General features: G+C 40.0%; 2 protein-coding genes across 2 annotated transcripts; both read left to right on the top strand.

Annotated features, from left to right (window-relative positions):
- Positions 1-1,540, top strand: hikeshi (heat shock protein nuclear import factor hikeshi). The gene is made up of 2 exons (XM_085767708.1): positions 1-453; positions 1,242-1,540. The coding sequence occupies exons 1-2, from the start codon at positions 88-90 to the stop codon at positions 1,503-1,505; spliced, it is 630 nt and encodes a 209-aa protein (XP_085623834.1). The 5' UTR covers positions 1-87; the 3' UTR covers positions 1,506-1,540.
- A 3,132-nt stretch (positions 1,541-4,672) lies between these two features.
- Positions 4,673-15,683, top strand: LOC146963189 (dehydrogenase/reductase SDR family member 13-like). Its single transcript, XM_085767691.1, has 5 exons — positions 4,673-4,893; positions 6,032-6,150; positions 7,052-7,175; positions 8,370-8,696; positions 15,345-15,683. Exons 1-5 carry the CDS (start codon positions 4,764-4,766, stop codon positions 15,605-15,607), a joined length of 963 nt encoding a protein of 320 aa, XP_085623817.1. The 5' UTR covers positions 4,673-4,763; the 3' UTR covers positions 15,608-15,683.
- The last annotated feature ends 1,960 nt before the right edge of the window (positions 15,684-17,643 follow it).

The raw sequence follows: 17,643 nt of genomic DNA, 5'->3' as shown, positions 1-17,643 counted from the left end.
GAGCTAACGGCTACCAGGCGGAGCTAACGGCTACAGCGGGCTGAGCTACCGCTACCGGCCGGCGGACGCAGCCTGTCTCCCGGCGGGATGTTCGGCTGCCTGGTGGCCGGCCGCCTGGTGCAGACCGACGCGGTGCAGGTCTCCCCGGACAAGTTCGTGTTCAACCTGCCTGACTCTGAGACGGTGAAACACGTGGTGGTGTTCATGCTGGGCACCGTGCCGTTCCCCGCCGGCATGGGCGGCGCCGTGTACTTCTCCTTCCCGGACCCAGCGGGGGCCTTGGGGGCCGGGGGGGGCGGCTCGGTGTGGCAGCTGCTCGGCTTCATCACCAACGACAAACCCAGCGCCATCTTCAAGATCTCCGGGCTGAAGGCCGGGGAGGGCGGCGGGGCTAGAAACCCCTTCGGCTCCATGAGCTCCGGCTGCTCTGGCTCCTCTGGCTCCATGGCGCAGGTACTGATAAGAAAACATTAAACTATTCACCTTTAGTACATTTGTTATGGTTCTCAAAGTGGGGTCCGGGGACCCTCAGGGGTCTTTGAGAGGGTTCAAGGGGGTCCACAACTTTTTCTTGAAATTTTACCACTTTTTTCTAGAAATGTCTAAACGTTCTGGGAGAAATTGTAGACATTTTCCCAGAAATTTCTCCGCAGCTTTTCCAAAAATTCACACCAATGGCCCTAATTTGAAGGTCCATTGACTAAAAAAAGTCAAAACAAATATTTGTGTATGTCTGGTGTATGCTTCAATATTTTGTCCAATGGGGGTCCGTGGTATAATTTGTCCTTGATGTAAAAAAGTTTGACAACCACTGTGTCAGGCTACATAGGAATTCTTGAGTATAAACAGAACAAAAGTAAAGATAAGCAAGTGCACACAATTTAAAAGAAAAGATGTAAACAGTAAAAAGACAATATACAACAATAAATATCAGATACTTTACACTGCACCTAAGGATATTGCACATTTCCCGTTTTACTGTCTATTAGGGCTGCGAATACCGATTAATCTGTCGATTATAACGATTAGTTGTTTGGTCAATAAAATGTCTAAAAACATCAATCAGTGTTTCTCAAACCACCAGACATCGTCCTCAAATGTCTTGTTTTGTCCACAAACCAAAGAGAGACTCAGTTTATTGTCATAAAGGAACAAAGAAACCAGAAATATTCACATTGAAGAAGCTGGAATCAGAGAATCTGGACTTTTTTTTTCCTTTAAAAACGTTTTCCTCTGTGCAGGTGGGGGTGTCGGTGGAGGCTCTGGACCAGCTGGCCCAGCAGACCCCGGTGTCGAGCGCCGCCGTCTCCACCGTGGACTCGTTCCTGCAGTTCACCCAGAAGATGCTGGACAGCCTCTACAACTTCGCCTCGTCCTTCGCCGTCACGCAGGCGCAGATGACGCCCAACCCCAACGAGACCTTCGTCCCGTCCAGCTGCGTCCTCAAGTGGTACGAGAACTTCCAGAGGCGCATGGCCCAGAACCCAAACTTCTGGAAGACCTGACCTGACCGCAGCTAAAGACTCTGAACCGGTGTCTCAGTGCCTACAGATTATTATTATTATTATTATTATTATTATTATTACTAATAAAAGTCTGTGACAGTTTTCAACCAGCCGGTCTCCTCCGTCACTCAGAGCTGAAACCTCATGATCGACATCTGGATGAACATCTTCTATTACAGTTTTTCTCAATTGTTTACACACAATTTCTGGTTCTTGAGACACAACGGCCTCAACATCTAACTCATGCACCAGTTAACCCCCTGAACCAAAAGTCTGCTAAACTACAAGCACAATTCCTGCTTTACACTCAATTTGCAGTTCTAAAACACTCTTTTTTCAAAACACTACACACAGTTCTCTGCATTTGGCACAATTTTCATGAAGAAAATCTCTTGTTTTCACGAGTTAACACACTGTTATTCAAAATTAAAGTTAGTTTCCCTGCTATGCACACTGACTCATCACATGGGTAAACACCTGTCACACAGTTTTACAATTAGCAATCAGAGCTTTAGCAGAAAAGGGAAACATAACAGGCAGTGATGGACTGGCACAAGAGAGAGACACCAAACAGAGAGAGAGGCCACACAACACAAACACACACACATATATAGCAGTGATCATAATGATGATGAGAAAAGAAAATGCATTGATCACCAAAATTGCATGTCGATGGAAGGATCTGAACCTGGACTAGAACAAAGTCTTTGACTACAAAGAGCTGCTCTACTAGGTGAGCCACATGTTACAGTAGTCTCTCATCTCGTCAAAATTATGTGTTCAATCTTTCAAAATTGTTCGGCCGTAAACCAGCTGACCCCGACCGACTTTTTCTTTTTTCTTGTTACGGTGCATTTGAGTATCAAAACAATATTCTAAAATTTTGATGAGGCATGCTTTCAGAAAATGTGTGTAAACAATTGATTGAAAAACTGTAAAGGGACAACCAGGAGTTTCTATTTGGTTATAAAAACGTCTGATATTAATGTGGATGAATCTCCGTTACCACTTGTTAATGGTCCATTTTAGATAAATCTATGGTTTTGTCTCTATGGTTATTTTGTTATTATTAGTGGTGGTGGAAATGCTGGGCGAGCCGACCAGCGTTTCTTTACTTTCGGTTTCGTGGCGAGTCATGAGAATAACGCCACCGTATGAATCTCCGTTTATGGTGGGAACTACGACGGTATGTGATCGTCTTCCAACCTCTGACTTTAATTCTTGATGAATGAAAACATGAGTCTGTCTTGACCCGGTCAAAGAATTTCACGGTGCGGAGGCTCATAAATGTAGTGAGGAAACACTTCACTTTTACAAAACTCCTCGTTGTCCCTTTAATATTTTTGATTGATTGACATGAGCTCACAAGACACTAAACAATATAAATACATTCAAAGGTGGCTGAACAAGTCTACTCATAAATATCTGTCCATAGACTCATGCAATTTCTTTTTTTTATTATTATTCTGCGTTAAAAACAGGCAGTTTTTTAAAATAACCAAAACAATAATAGTAAGAAGTCTTATGTAGGATTTAATGTTTTCAGTCTCATGATAATAAATTAATTAGTGAATTCAGATTGAACCATTCAGTTTGTATCCAACCAAACCTATCGAGATAAAACTGACAGGTAAATGGTTTATAAATTATATTTTAAACTGTGGTTATACAAACTAAGTGTTGGTTGAGTCCCCATTGGCCGCTAATGGAGCTAGTTTCTTACTATAATAACTTATTATAATTGTAGCCATTGAGCCATTATTCATTTGTTTTGTGTAAGTACCTTATTTTGACCACATGGGTGTAGTATAGTTTAATTTCTCTTTGAGTAGTGACCACCAAGCAACAGCAAAATGACTATTAGTTGGACAGAGGAAGCAGCCAGAGGAAGCCAGTGCTCTTTGTTTTGCTCCAGTCTACACACCAACTAACGCTACATTTCTGTTTGTAAACGCGTTTTAAACCAACGTCACTTACATTATTTGTTTTCTAATTACTTCATAGTGAAGTAAAATCTAAAATCAGAGCTGGAGCCAAGAGTAAAATGTAACGTTGTGTTGCGTTGTTACATTTGATTACAGACTCAGGTCCATGTACAGCGAACACAACACAGAGAAGGACAACACATTATAAAGGCTAGCCATGGTAAAGAGTTGATCATTAATAACAATAATAACAGTAGACATGTCTTGTCTCCAGAGCAGAGTCTGGTATCAGACCGTGCTGTAGGCTGCTTGATGTTTGTCATACTTCTATTATATACTGTATTATAACTTTGTTCTTTGAGGCATCAAGTCAACACATAAATCCATACATCAGGTTTCTTATTAAACAGCTTGGAGAGGACTGACACATGCAAATACAAACCTGTGAGTTGCACTGAACCACCTGAAGTGAAACTTTCAAAATAAGAGCGGAGGTTTGAATAATGATTATTATTGTAAAGTTGCATCGACTCTACATCTTTCCTCCTGTGTTTCATTCAGCCAGCAGGTGGAGCCTCAGTTCAGCTTCAGCTTCCTGTTGCTTCGCTGCCAGTGAGATAGGGATTCAGATCAGTTCAGATAAGTGAGCAGCAGCTGCAGCTGGATGAAGCAGCTGTTTTCTCCTCAAAGGTGAAGAAAAGTCAGAGTGAGTTCAGCTCCAAGAAACAAGAAACCAAACATGTCAGTGCACTGCAAAAACTCAATATCTAACCAAGAATATTTGTCTTGTTTCTAGTCAAAACAAATCTCATTATACGTAAAATCACATAAAAAGCAGCTTGTTTTTAGACGATTTTTACTTCTTTCAAGCAGATTTTCACTTGAAATAAGTAGAAAAATCTGATAGTGGAGCAAGTTTTTCTTTCTTATTACAAAAAACTTGCTCCACTATCAGATTTTTCTACTTATTTCAAGTGAAAATGTGTTTGAAACAAGTGAAAATGATCTAAAAACAAGTTCATTTGTGGGTGATGAGTCTTATTTCAAAGTGGAAAGAGATTAGTTTGGACTAGAAATGAGACATTTTGACAAGAAATAAGACAAATATTCTTGGACAGATTGTGAGTTTCTGCAGTGTGTTGTAACGTTCAGTCAGAACCAAACCCAGAGGGAGGGAGGAGGGAGGAGGGCGTGGAGCTGCTGGTTCAGCCGATAAACTCTTACATAACAGGCCTCACACACACACACACACACACACTCAGCTGACTGTTTTCCTCAGAGTGTGTGTGCTTCATTCCCAGTCAGTAGTCCGGTGTGTGTGCAGTCAGTCAGGATGTTGCAGGAGCTGCTGCTGCTCGGAGCTCTGCTGCTCGGTCTCTACTGTCTCCTCCACGTCACCGTGCTCAGACTGCCCCGATGCCAATCCACCGTCAAGCTGACCGGGAAAACCGCCGTGGTCACCGGTGAGTTCAGGGCCTGTGGGAGAAAAGGGAAGCAAGAAGGAGGGGGAGTGGAGTCCCGGAGAGATCTGTGTACTGGATTAGTTTGTTATTCTCTCACTTCCTCTAATTCTTCCACACTTGACTCAGAGTTGTTACAGTTTCTATAAAGTGGTTGCTATGTTTTAACGTTTTACTTACGCTTTAAACTGCATTGAAATGAGAGCTGCTGCCTCAATGTTGTTGTGTTAAGCAGCAATAACAATAAAGAGATTCGGATTCTGAAATCTATTTAACTGTTTTGCCGATGTATTTGTGGGAAAAACTGGTTGTTTTTGCATCATTTTCATGTTTCTGACAATTATTTTACCTTCATTACAAACAAACTGCAGCTGAACTTGGATTATTTCACTACGCAGTGAAAGAAAACAGAGACTTGGCTTCTTTTCTCTTTAGTCCCAAGATGTTTTGATGATTTCTTCACTGAGGTGAAACTATCCAAGCCCTCAGATACACTGCAAAAACTCAAAATCTTACCAAGAATATTTGTCTTATTTCTAGTCAAAACAAATCTCATTCTACTTAAAATAAGACTCATCACATTAAAAAGCAGCTTGTTTTTAGACACTTTTTACTTCTTTCAAGCAGATTTTCACTTGAAATAAGTAGAAAAATCTGATAGTGGAGCAAGTTTTTCTTTCTTCTTACAAGCACAAAAAACTTGCTTTCACTGGCAGATTTTTCTACTTATTTCAAATGAAAATGTGTTTGAAACAAGTGAAAATGATCTAAAAACAAGTTAATTTTTAGGTGATGAGTCTTATTTTAAGTGGAAAGAGATTAGTTTTGACTAGAAATGAGACATCTTTGCGTATTCTTTGGGAAGGTGTTTTGCATAAGCCTGTATAGGCTCTCCTGCACTTGTTAGTCTTGTTTAATTTCTTTTTGTTGTAATTATCATTAATTTGGTGCAAATAAATAAAACTAAAACTAAGAGGTAATCAGGATCAAAGCTCCAGAGCAGAAATGATCGTTAATCACCGGAGGAAACGCGACTCCTGAAGTCACTGAGAGTTCATGGATATACAATAAAAAATTCAGTCCTTTAAACGTCTTTAAACATCTTGATATTTTCCTCTGTGGTTCTGTTCCCGTCCTGCAGGAGCCAACACCGGCATCGGTAAGACCACGGCCCTGGACTTGGCCCGGAGAGGGGCCCGGGTGATCCTGGCGTGTCGGGACCGAGGCCGAGCCGAGGCAGCGATCCGGGACATCGTCCAGGTAAAGAGCCGGTCTGGAGTTCCTCAGGGCGCCGCTCGAGGTCCTCCTCTGTTCTGTTTCAAATATGTTTATTAGGAAACTGATCACATAACAGAGAAATTAACAGTCAACATGTTTTTTTACAGAAGATGAGAAAAGTAATCCCTGACAAAAAGGACTAATGACAAAACTGTATAGCAAACATACATCAACAAGGCAGATAAAACAAAACAGACAGGACAAAAAAAAAAGGAAAAAAAAGGGCAGTACCGTGAGTACCCCCACCCCTCACCCCCTAGTAGAGCATCCAACTAAGGACTCAATCAGATTGTCTATCGAGATGAGAGACCAGATTTTATCAAAGTCCCTCAATTTGTCTTTCAGAATAAATCGAATTCTCTCCAAATTTAAAGTTTCTGTTAAATCACTCAACCATTGTTTAAATGAAGGGACCTCTTTCTTCTTCCAGTTGAGTAGGATCAGTTTTTTTTTGCTGTTATAAGGCCATACGTATGCCAGAAGTTGTTGTGCACTATTTAGCTTCCTTATTTAGCCCCTCAGATGTTCCCAGAATTATTAAACTAAGATCTGGGTCTAATTGAATCCCCAAAATCAACAAAAAGAAATCAGATATTTCATGCCGATAGTTTTGAAGTTTGGGGCAGAGAGTGAAACTATGAGATAGGGTACCTACCCTCCATGGACTCACACTTCGCACACATAGTAGAGACTTCAGGAAATATTCTATGCAGCTTCGTTTTGGAGTAATGAATTCTGTGCAATATTTTAAATTGAATCAAACAGTGTCGGGCGTTTATAGAAGGGAGACGATTCTGGACACAGTTTGTAGCGTCACTCTAGCGTACTCAGACGTTATAAAAGCTGTAACACCTCTGACCTCTGGTGGTCTGGTCCTGACTAGGAGACGGGGAACAGCCAGGTGGTCTTCATGCAGCTCGACCTCGCCAGCCTGAAGTCCGTTCGCTCCTTCGCCGAAGACTTCCTGCGGTCCGAGTCCAGACTGGACCTGCTCATCAACAACGCAGGTCAGAACCTCGTATAGCGCCTCTTCATGTAATAACGTAATAAATCTACACCTCACGATGTGATAACGAGGCGTTTTGTAACAATCTGCCACATTGAACGTGAATCTTTGCCGCATTTTGTAATAAGCTGTTACATAAAGCACCAAAAAAACCAAAAAAACTCATCAAATACACAATCCAACAACTCCACAACGCTCTGGTGGACAAGTTGTGAGCTGCACATTCACCACGCTATGAGATAATAACACAACGTTACCACACAGAGTTGTTTTAGAGGGAAATTCATGCAAAACCACTGATGCACGTTGCCTTCAGGGACAGTTTTTCATCATCAGTCTCTGTATTTCCCTCTAAAACAACTGCTAAAACAACTAAGACAACAACTGTGTGGTAACGTTGTGTTATTATCTCATAGCGTGGTGAATGTGCAGCTAACAACTTGTCCACCAGAGCGTTGTGGAGTTGTTGGATTGTGTATTTGATGAGTTTGATGAGGGAAACCAAGAAATCCCATGAGCCTCTGTAGCGTAGCTCTGAGCAGCTCACGGCTCTGCTCCGCCGTTCTAAAAATAGCTTGCACCGACAACTAAAGGTAACGAACCTACTGCTATGACTATAGGGATTATGGCAATGGGCCAGTTTGCCAAAATGTTGAACTATCCTTTTAATTAAAGGATGATTAACGTTTTGTCTATTGATCCGTCATGCTGAGCGAGGCTAAAGACATCCTGCGTCTGCACTGCAAAAACCCAAAATCTTTCCAAGAATATTTGTCTTATTTCTTGTCAAAATGTCTCATTTCTAGTCAAAACTAATCTCTTTCCACTTAAAATAAGACTCATCACCTAAAAAAATACTTGTTTTTAGATCATTTTCACTTGTTTCAAACTAATTTTCACTTGAAATAAGTAGAAAAATCTGTCAGTGAAAGCAAGTTTTTTTGTGCTTGTAAAAAGAAAGAAAAACTTGCTCCACTATCAGATTTTTCTACTTATTTCAAGTGAAAATATCCTTGAAAGAAGTTAAAAAGTGTCTAAAAACAAGCTGCTTTTAATGTGATGAGTCTTATTTTAAGTAGAATGAGATTTGTTTTGACTAAAAATGACATTTTGACTAGAAATAAGACAAATATTCTTGGTAAGATATTTGAGTTTTTGCAGTGTGGTCTTCACTTCCTGTCGTCTCCGTCCTCAGGTCTGATGAGCGGCGGGAAGACGGAGGACGGGTTCGGGATGATCTTCGGCGTGAACCACCTGGGCCACTTCCTGCTGACGGTGCTGCTGCTGGAGCGGCTGAAGGCCAGCGGGCCGAGCCGCGTGGTGACCGTGGCCTCCAAGGCCTACTCCTTCGGGAAGCTGGACTTCGGCTGCCTGACGAGCCACAAGCAGCTGGTTCTGGGCGGCAGCGACTTCAGCCTCTTCCAGAGTTACTCCTGCAGCAAACTCTGCAACGTGCTGTTCACACACGAGCTCAACAAGAGGCTGCAGGACTCTGACGTCACCTGCTACAGCCTCCACCCAGGTCAGGACCCCACGCAACACCACACCAACACCCTGAATCTGTCATGGATGAAGGGGCGGAGCTAAAGGCTCTACCCGAGTTAAAGTTATACTCTTAGTTAGTTTAACCCATGGTCCAACGCAGTGGTTCTCAACCTTTTTTACATCAAGGACCCTAAATTGGCACAAATTAGACCACGGACCTCCATTAGACAAAATTTTGAAGCAAAAATTTGTTCTGAGACTGAAGAATGTTTCTATTTTAGTCAGTGTACATTCAAATTTGGTGTAGCCTTTAAGCCAGACTACATCATGAACATGTCTAGTGTGTCAACGAGCGGTAGACCTCGGCTCAATCCAGGGGGCGGGATGAAGGCTGTCTTTCAAACTGCCTCTGCACCAATAGGGCAGCGCTACGACCAATCAGAGCAAAGAGCAGGATGACGTTAGCCTGACGAGCCAATTAAAATGTATGTCGTCATGGCGTTAAGCCGCCCAACGACTCTCCAAACAGATAGAGCGCTGTGATTGGTCAACACAAATGGTGTTCCAGACTCAAAAAGTTCCTATGGCTCGTTTCTAGACCCACCTACGGAGCAAAGAGATCTGCTGCTGCTAGGGGGCAGATGAATTTATAGGCTACCACGGACCCACATTGGACAAAATTTTGAGGCAAACACCAGAAAAAGAAGAATGTTACTTTTTTAGTCAGTGTACGTTCAAATTTGGGCCAATGATGTGAATTTTTGGAAATATTATAGAGAAAAATTCAAGTAAAAAAAACAAAATAATTCTAGAAAAAGTGGCAAAATGAAAAAAAAAAGAAAAAGAAAAGAAAATTCTCAAAAACAAAAAAGTTTTAAAATTCTGGAAAAAAAAGTGGTACAATTTCTCTAAGAACATTTAAACATTTCTAGAGAAAATGGTAAAATTAAAAAAAAGTACAAAAAAAAAACAATTCTAGAAAAAGTGGCAAAATTTCTAAAATAAAAAAAAAGAAGAAAAAGAAAATTCTCAAAAAGAAAAAAGAGGTTAAACATTTCTAGAAAAAAGTGGTAAAAATTCTCAAAATTATTTTTTTTCTTTTTAATTCTAGAAAAAAGTGGCAAAATTTCTTAAAATTTTTTTTTTTTTTTTAATTTTAGAAAAAATGTTGTAAAATTTGAAGAAATAGCTGGGGACTCCCTTGAAACCTCTCCAGGCCCCCACTTTGAGAACCACTGGCTTAAAGTCCCTAATAACTAGCGAGTGACAGGGAAATTAACAGAGTTGAGTTAGGTTAGGTTAGGTTAGTTTATTAGTCTCCACCAGGGAGAAATTTGTCGTGGAGACAGGGAACATGTTGCATACATAAAAACACATATAGTATAAAAAGAACATCAAGTTAAAAGACTGGTGGAGTAAACAGACCACTGGACAATCCTGCACATGCAGCAAGCTGACGTGAACGTCATTCACATGCATCCACACCGCTACTCTAACTGTAATCATAAATATACATTCATATCAGCATCACATAACCTCAAGCATACATTAATCCATTCACTCACATATGTCCATAGTTTGACTCATAATACATTCATTTCCATATACACATAGCCTATGTTCGTATACATATACGTACATATAGTTGATCAAACTATCACAGTCAGAAAAGCTGCTGCAGTTTAGGAACTAAACATCACTGGACTTCTTACTGGTCAGGGCTTCTGAGTTGTGTTCTGGTCTCTTTCAGTAGAAACGGTGCGTTAACTTAGACCATGGGTTGAACTTACGCTGGAATATCCCTTTAAACTTCAGATCACCTGTGGCAACAACAGGTGTGACATCATCAGTGAACAAAGTCAAAGTCAAACAAAACTTTATTAATCCCTGAAGGGAAGTAGCAGTGTCTCTCTCACACAGACAGTTTAAAACAGGCCAGTCTAGTGTGCAATATAAAAGCAGATAAAATAAAATGTCTATGAAGGTTCAGTATAAACACAGTGGAAAAACTATAAATAGAATATATAATACCTAATTAAAGCAACGATAGAGGTTATTGGAGCAGAGGCCGTTAGAGTCTGATAGCAGCCGGGATGAAGGACGTAGAGAACCAGGTGAGGGGCTCCCAGGTAGGCCTAAGCCCCGCCCCCAGCTCTATCTCTATCTCAGCTGTGATTGGCTCAGGCCCAGGTCCACGGCTCTATCTCAGCTGTGATTGGCTCAGCAGATCCACGGCTGCTCAGATAAGAGAGGAGCTGATGGTCCAGAGTCCTGTGATACTAATCTAATCTACCTGTGAGCTGATAGGCTGCTGATTGATTACATCATCACACCTGTCCTCTGTCCTCACCTGTGTGAGAGGAATCTGATCAGTCGTCAATAAACACCGATGGGTTTAGATACTGTGGTGGCAAAAATTATAGTTCTCTTTGTTCAATGAAGAATGAAAAAGAAAAGCTTCACACGTCGGCCGTCTTTCTTTAGAGTTTATTGTTTAGAGTTTATTTATTTAGCACAAATTTCAATGGTGCACAGAGGGAACGAAGCCGGTTGGCTCGTACATAAGTTCCACCCCTATAACAAATTACAGCAAGACACATTTCAATGGCTAACAAATAAACATAGAAAAAAAAAGAGATAAAGTGCAACATAATCAATGTTATATGAGCAAAATGAACAGAAATGAGAAAAAAAATAAAGAGATAAAGTGCAAACTGATTCGGTAACGAATAGAGACAATAGAGATAAGGTACAAAAAAAAATTAATTAATTAAAGCAGAAGTAAGCGATCCGGTGGTTTTGGCTAATGCTGCGTTCCAGGCAGGCTTTTGAAACCGTAAATTACAGCTTCAAGTCACGACTTACGACTTTGTAGCGTTCCAGGCAACCCACTCGTGTTTCTCCGACCTGTTTTACCGGTGAAAGTCACTATAACGGCCACTCGTAACTTCTGACCCGTGAACTCGTACCAGATCGAACTGGTACGACTTCACAGGTCGGAAAAACACCAGTTACGGGTTGCCTTGAATGCACCATAACAGTCCTCGTCCCTACGTCACCACATTCAGTTTTCTCCTGGGCTCAGAGCAGAGCAGAGTGACTGACAGACCCGTGTTTCAGACCAAACACTCTATAGAAGTGATTGCTGTCGGAAGATACAACTATTTAAGACTTAGATTAACACAAACATATCACTTACTTCTGCTTTAAACTCATAAAGAGACAAAGTGAGGATGTGAGATATGGAGAGAGCGAAATAGAGAGAGAGGAAAGAGCGGGAAATTCAAGAGAAGTTGAGATGTATTTTTAACTGCTTTTGAAAAAGTGAATAAGAAGAAATGGATCTTCTTGAGTTTTAATAAACATTCATGACGTACAGCTGAACAGCACTCGGTGAGCGGGCGAGTGAACTGAAGATGTTCTCAGGCTGACTGTCTTTATAGTTCCCAAACACAGAACAATAGACACAATATGGCACCGAGCTTCACCACCAGGACACAACAAACCCTTCTACATTCCCACAGGACAGGACACTCTGTCATGGAAGCCTCTCTGACTCTCACCCTCTAACCTGTCCTGTGTGAAACTCTCTGCTGTCTGTCTTCACAGGAATTAACTACACTGCAAAAACTCAAAATCTAGTCAAAATGTCATTTCTAGTCAAAACAAATCAAATTATACTCAAAATAAGACCTATCACATACAAAATTTGCTTGTTTTTAGACACTTTTTACTTCTTTCAAGCAGATTTTCACTTGAAATAAGTAGAAAAATCTGATAGTGGAGCAAGTTTTTCTTTCTTGTTACAAACACAAAAAACTTGCTTCACTGGCAGATTTTTCTACTTATTTCAAGTGAAAATTTGTTTGAAATAAGTGAAAATGATCTAAAAACAAGTTACTTTATACTGTATGGTGAGGTGGAAAGAGTTTAGTTTTGACAAGAAATAAGAGAAATATTCTTGGAAAGATTTTGAGTTTTTGCAGTGTAAGTAGGCCTACCACATATCACAAGGGTCGACTCAACTCAATTTTATTATACAACATCAGGGGCCATTGTATAAGGGAGAAAGGTGATGATAACTCTAGGGGCCCAGCGCCCAGTGGGGCCCATAAAAAACCCCAGTAGTCTAATCTTTGTATGACTGATTTATTCTGCGTAAGACCCTGACTAATACTCATAGTACACTGTAAAAACTCAACATCTTTCCAAGAATATTTGTCTTCTTGTCCAAATGTCTCATTTCTAGTCAAAACTAATCTCTTTCCACTTAAAATAAGACTCATAACCTAAAAATTAACTTGTTTTTTCACTTGTTTCAAACAAATTTTCACTTGAAATAAGTAGAAAAATCTGCCAGTGAAAGCAAGTTTTTTGTGCTTGTAATAAGAAAGAAAAACTTGCTCCACTATCAGATTTTTCTACTTATTTCAAGTGAAAATCTGCTTGAAATAAGTAAAAAGTGTCTAAAAACAAGCTGCTTTTTATATTATGTGTCTTATTTTAAGTATAATGAGATTTGTTTTGACTAGAAATGACATTTTGACTAGAAATAAGACAAATATTCTTGCTAAGATACTATATAAGAGTTTTTGCAGTGTAATGCTGCATTAGCATCAAAACAAAGAAGGCTAAATAAAAAATGATAATACATACGTAGTCTAAGAAAAAAAACTGGAAAAGTTAGGGGGAGGGGCCCACTTTAGTATTCTTTAAGGGGGGCCAGAATTCCTAGCAACGGCCCTGATCATGATTATAAAACACTTGTAAGACATACTATGGGTTAATATCAAAAATTTCCATAACAATACACCTGGTAACAACTGTTTACTGTTTGCAACAGTAAGTAAGTAGGCCTAGTAGAGTATCTTTGGAAGTAATAGTAGTAGTAAAGTAGAAGTAGAGGAAGTAGAAGAAGATGAAGTAGAACTACAAGAATTAGAAAAAGTAGAAGTAGTAGTAGAAGTAGAACACATGAAGCACGTGAACAGTCTGAACTCTCTCCATCTGACTGAAACTGAAACTGTCCATTTCTAACTCCAGACTAATTCACGGGCTCCTCCTTAACAGCATCTGCTTGTTGCCGTGGCAGCGTCACGAGGGCCGTGGTGAACCTCCTGACGCACGGCGGCCGTGAACGCCACACAGACGTCCTCTGTGTTGTTTAACGTTTTAATTTAACCCTAAAGCTCCAGAGGAAGCTGGTTTCACACCGGATCATTTAAACTAAGGAAACACAGAACAAGCTGAAATAAAGAAAAAGAAGAGATTTATTTATTTTATAATGAACTATTTTCACGTTTTTGTTTGTCTGGACTGAAGATAAGATTTATACACTATAGACTAATTAGTCTTTTAGAGGTTCAGTCAATTTATTTGATGTCTTTTCTATCATTTTATAGACCTATGTCTTTCTTTTTCCTATTTCCCCCCTCTTTTTTACATGTTCGAAATTATGGAAGCCCATTTCCACCACTTGATGAAAAGAAAAAAGATACAATAACTCAGGATAATGAGATGCTAAGTCATAATTATGTATATATTCAATTATCTCATAGTTTTAAGGTTAGTATCTCATTATTTTGAGTTATTATATGTTTTTTTAAAATCACGTGTCAGAAATGGGCTTTCATACGAAATAAACAAAGAATAATCAAATTTTAAAGGGATATGCCAACACATCTTGTCTCACTCCCGAGTCCATGACCAGCAGATAGACACCATCCTTTCCACTGTGCGTGCAGTAACAAGGGAGATAGAGCCGTATCGCCGTAATTAGCTTAGCTCAAACACTGGAAGTGTATGGGTAGTGTTAGCCTGCCTCCTACCTAAAATCGCTAATTAGCTTAGCTCAAACACTGGAAGTGTATAGGTATAGGTACATACAGAAAACCATGACGATAGAATTTGTGCTTTTACTTTGAAATAGGAAGCTAACCTACCCTCGATGTAGCTAGCTTGAACCAAAATAAAGCGTCTTTGCTTGAACCCTCCGTTTTGACCGATCTGGTCCCGTTAGCGGCATTTGACCGCTCAAGATGCCTTACCGGAGAGTTTTGTAGCTCTGAGACGAAGATCGGCCCGTCGGTTTCCCTTTAGAGTTGCTGAAGAGTTTCTCTGATGACTTTAGGTGGAGGCAGGCTAACACTACCCATACACTTCCAGTGTTTGAGCTAAGCTAATTAGCGACTTTAGGTAGGAGGCAGGCTAACACTACCCATACACTTCCAGTGTTTGAGCTAAGCTAATTAGCGACTTTAGGTGGAGGCATGCTAACACTACCCATACACTTCCAGTGTTTGAGCTAAGCTAATTAGCGACTTTAGGTAGGAGGCAGGCTAACACTACCCATACACTTCCAGCGTTTGAGCTAAGCTAATTAGCGACTTTAGGTGGAGGCATGCTAACACTACCCATACACTTCCAGTGTTTGAGCTAAGCTAATTAGCGACTTTAGGAGGAGGCAGGCTAACACTACCTATACACTTCCAGTGTTTGAGCTAAGCTAATTACGGCGATACGGCTCTATCTCCCTTGTTACTGCACGCACAGTGGAAAGGATGGTGTCTATCTGCTGGTCCTGGACTCGGGAGTGAGGCAAGACACGGAAAAAAAAAAAAAAAGGCGTATCCCTTTAAAAAACAAGGTCCTAACCTCCCTCTCTCTGTCTCATATCTCTCTCTAGGAGCCATCAAGACCGAGATCGGCCGCTACTCCGGGTTCTGGTGGAGGCTCATCCTCACCCCGATCGTCTTCCTCTTCTTCGTGGACGCCGAGTCCGGAGCTCAGACGTCGCTCCACTGCGCCCTGCAGCCGGGCATCGAGCACCTGAGCGGCCGCTACTTCACGCACTGCGCCCCGCTGCTCGACATCGAGGCCAAGGCCCGAGACGACGCCGCCGCCAAGAAGCTGTGGGAGCTCAGCGAGAGTTTCTGTGGCCTGTCCTGAACGGTGTGTGTGTCTGTGTGTGTGTGATGTTTTAATAAAACTCATTAAAGTTCAGCATTTTACTGAAAAACCAAAAGTCTGAGTGTCCTTGAACGCAATAAAGAAGATATAGGCTTTATATCATATTGATCCTTTAATATTTGATATTACACATCATAATTATTCATATTAACAATATATTTGTATTATTGATAATAATCTGAAACATAAATAGTGTTTGCCTCCAATTGATCATGCGCCCTGGCTACTTGGCTAAGGAGATGTCCCTTTGGCCAAGTGGTTAGCGCGCATGACTATTACCCGGGAATCTGGAATTCGAAACCCGCCTTGGCCTTTTTCACTTTGCCACAATAGTAATTTGTTAGATTAGATAAAATGCTTTTATTGTCGTGGCACATTTCCATACAGTGACATTTACTTTGAGAGCAGAGTGATCCCTATCGTCCCTATAAATACTCATAAAAACACTAAAAACCTAAATAATAAGTAAAAAAAAAAAAACATGTCAAATGTAAAGTGCAGTGAATATGCTGAGTCACTGATTTCACTGCTATTCAGTGTTTTTTCACTTTTTTCTCCAAAAAACTTTCAGGAACAAACTGGAGAGGTGCACGGCCAAAAGTTGCACTTAAATAAAAAGAAGACGTTGTGGAAACCGGTCTGTGTGTTTTAAGCGCCGACGCAGTTTAACAATGAGAAGGACACGAGTGCTGCTGGCCTTTCTTCTTTTTCTTTTTTTTTCTTTTAGTAAATTAAAACATTCAGTTTTATTGTTTTGTTTTTCTTCAGTCCAGTGAATTAAAACTGAATCTAACAAAGTTCAAACTCTTCAACTGTTTTAATTAAATGAAATTTAAATTTTAATTGTTTTTTTTCTTTTTCTTTAGGCTGTTCCTTGTAAAGTTGTTTTATTTTGAAGGTGTGGACAGGAAGTGAGGTGTAGCCAGGTGTGTGGGGTTCAGGTGAGTCAGTAGGTGGAGATTTTATTTTGTTTTGGAGGAATGTCGCTATTGTTTGGACTCCCTGACCTAATATAAAGAAAAACAAGGAAAAAGCCACCATAACTTTTTTTAATCAATCTTATTATTTTAATGGAAAACTTTCATATTCATAAATACAAATTCATTAAAAAAAAACCTTCTTTTACTGCTCTTAGCGGTGACCTCAGGTCATACACGGCCTCAGGTCAGATAGTGGAGCTCAGAGTTCAGACCAACATGGTGAAGCAGCATTTTGTCTTTGTATAATAGCTTGTATTCTGTGTATTTTATTACTTTTATGTTGTGTGTAGGGACTACAGATGGAAATTAGCTGGGAGCTAAATCTGGTGCAACCATCTTTTCATTTTTTCCTTTAAATGATTAATGTAATTGCACATTGTCCCTTATTAAACTAATAAACTAAACTAAACATTTAGCTGTTATGCTGCTCACAACTGGAACAAACTACCAGCAGAACTGAGATCAGCCCCAACTATCAGCACTTTTAAATCCAGGTTAAAAACATTTCTCTTTCCATATTTTCTTTTCTTTTACTTTTTTTTTCTTTGCTCCTGTTTTTAACTCTGTGTTTTGTTTTTATGCTGTTCTTTTTTCTTTTCTTTTTCTGTTTTAGATGTTCTGTCTTTATGTAAAGCACATTGAGTTGCCTTGGTATGAAATGTGCTATATAAATAAAGATGCCTTGTCTTACATAGCCTCCATCACATTTTCAAACAACCAAAGCGATTAATAGGCTACGGTCAATATCTGTGAAGACTTAAACTTTTTTTTTTGTAAACTCTGTAAATCCCCCCTGGCCTATATTATATTATAGAAGATTCAAGATTGTTTTATCATGTGAAACAAGAACTTGAAACTTTATATAGTATTTTCTTTTCTTTTACTTTTTAATTCTTCTTAGCTCCTGTTTTTAACTCTGTGTTTTGTTTTTATGCTGTTTTATGCTGTTCTTTTTTCTTTTCTTTTTCTTTTTTAGATGTTGTGTCTTTAAGTAAAGCACATTGAGTTGCCTTGGTATGAAATGTGCTATATAAA

The sequence above is a fragment of the Trachurus japonicus genome, chromosome 22 (genome assembly GCF_045865225.1).
Source record: "Trachurus japonicus isolate A0001 chromosome 22, Traja_1.0".
Lineage (NCBI taxonomy): Eukaryota > Metazoa > Chordata > Actinopteri > Carangiformes > Carangidae > Trachurus > Trachurus japonicus.
This window is presented reverse-complemented; position numbering and strand designations above follow the sequence as displayed.

What these genes read in the sequence shown, in the direction of transcription:
- hikeshi (XM_085767708.1), top strand. Translation starts at nt 88, where the DNA reads ATGTTCGGCTGCCTGGTGGCCGGCCGCCTGGTGCAGACCGACGCGGTG. An exon ending in CCTCTGGCTCCATGGCGCAG is followed by an intron (nt 454 to 1,241) that starts GTACTGATAAGA and finishes TCCTCTGTGCAG; the next exon opens with GTGGGGGTGTCGGTGGAGGC.
- LOC146963189 (XM_085767691.1), top strand. Translation starts at nt 4,764, where the DNA reads ATGTTGCAGGAGCTGCTGCTGCTCGGAGCTCTGCTGCTCGGTCTCTAC. An exon ending in CGATCCGGGACATCGTCCAG is followed by an intron (nt 6,151 to 7,051) that starts GTAAAGAGCCGG and finishes GGTCCTGACTAG; the next exon opens with GAGACGGGGAACAGCCAGGT. An exon ending in CCTGCTCATCAACAACGCAG is followed by an intron (nt 7,176 to 8,369) that starts GTCAGAACCTCG and finishes CTCCGTCCTCAG; the next exon opens with GTCTGATGAGCGGCGGGAAG.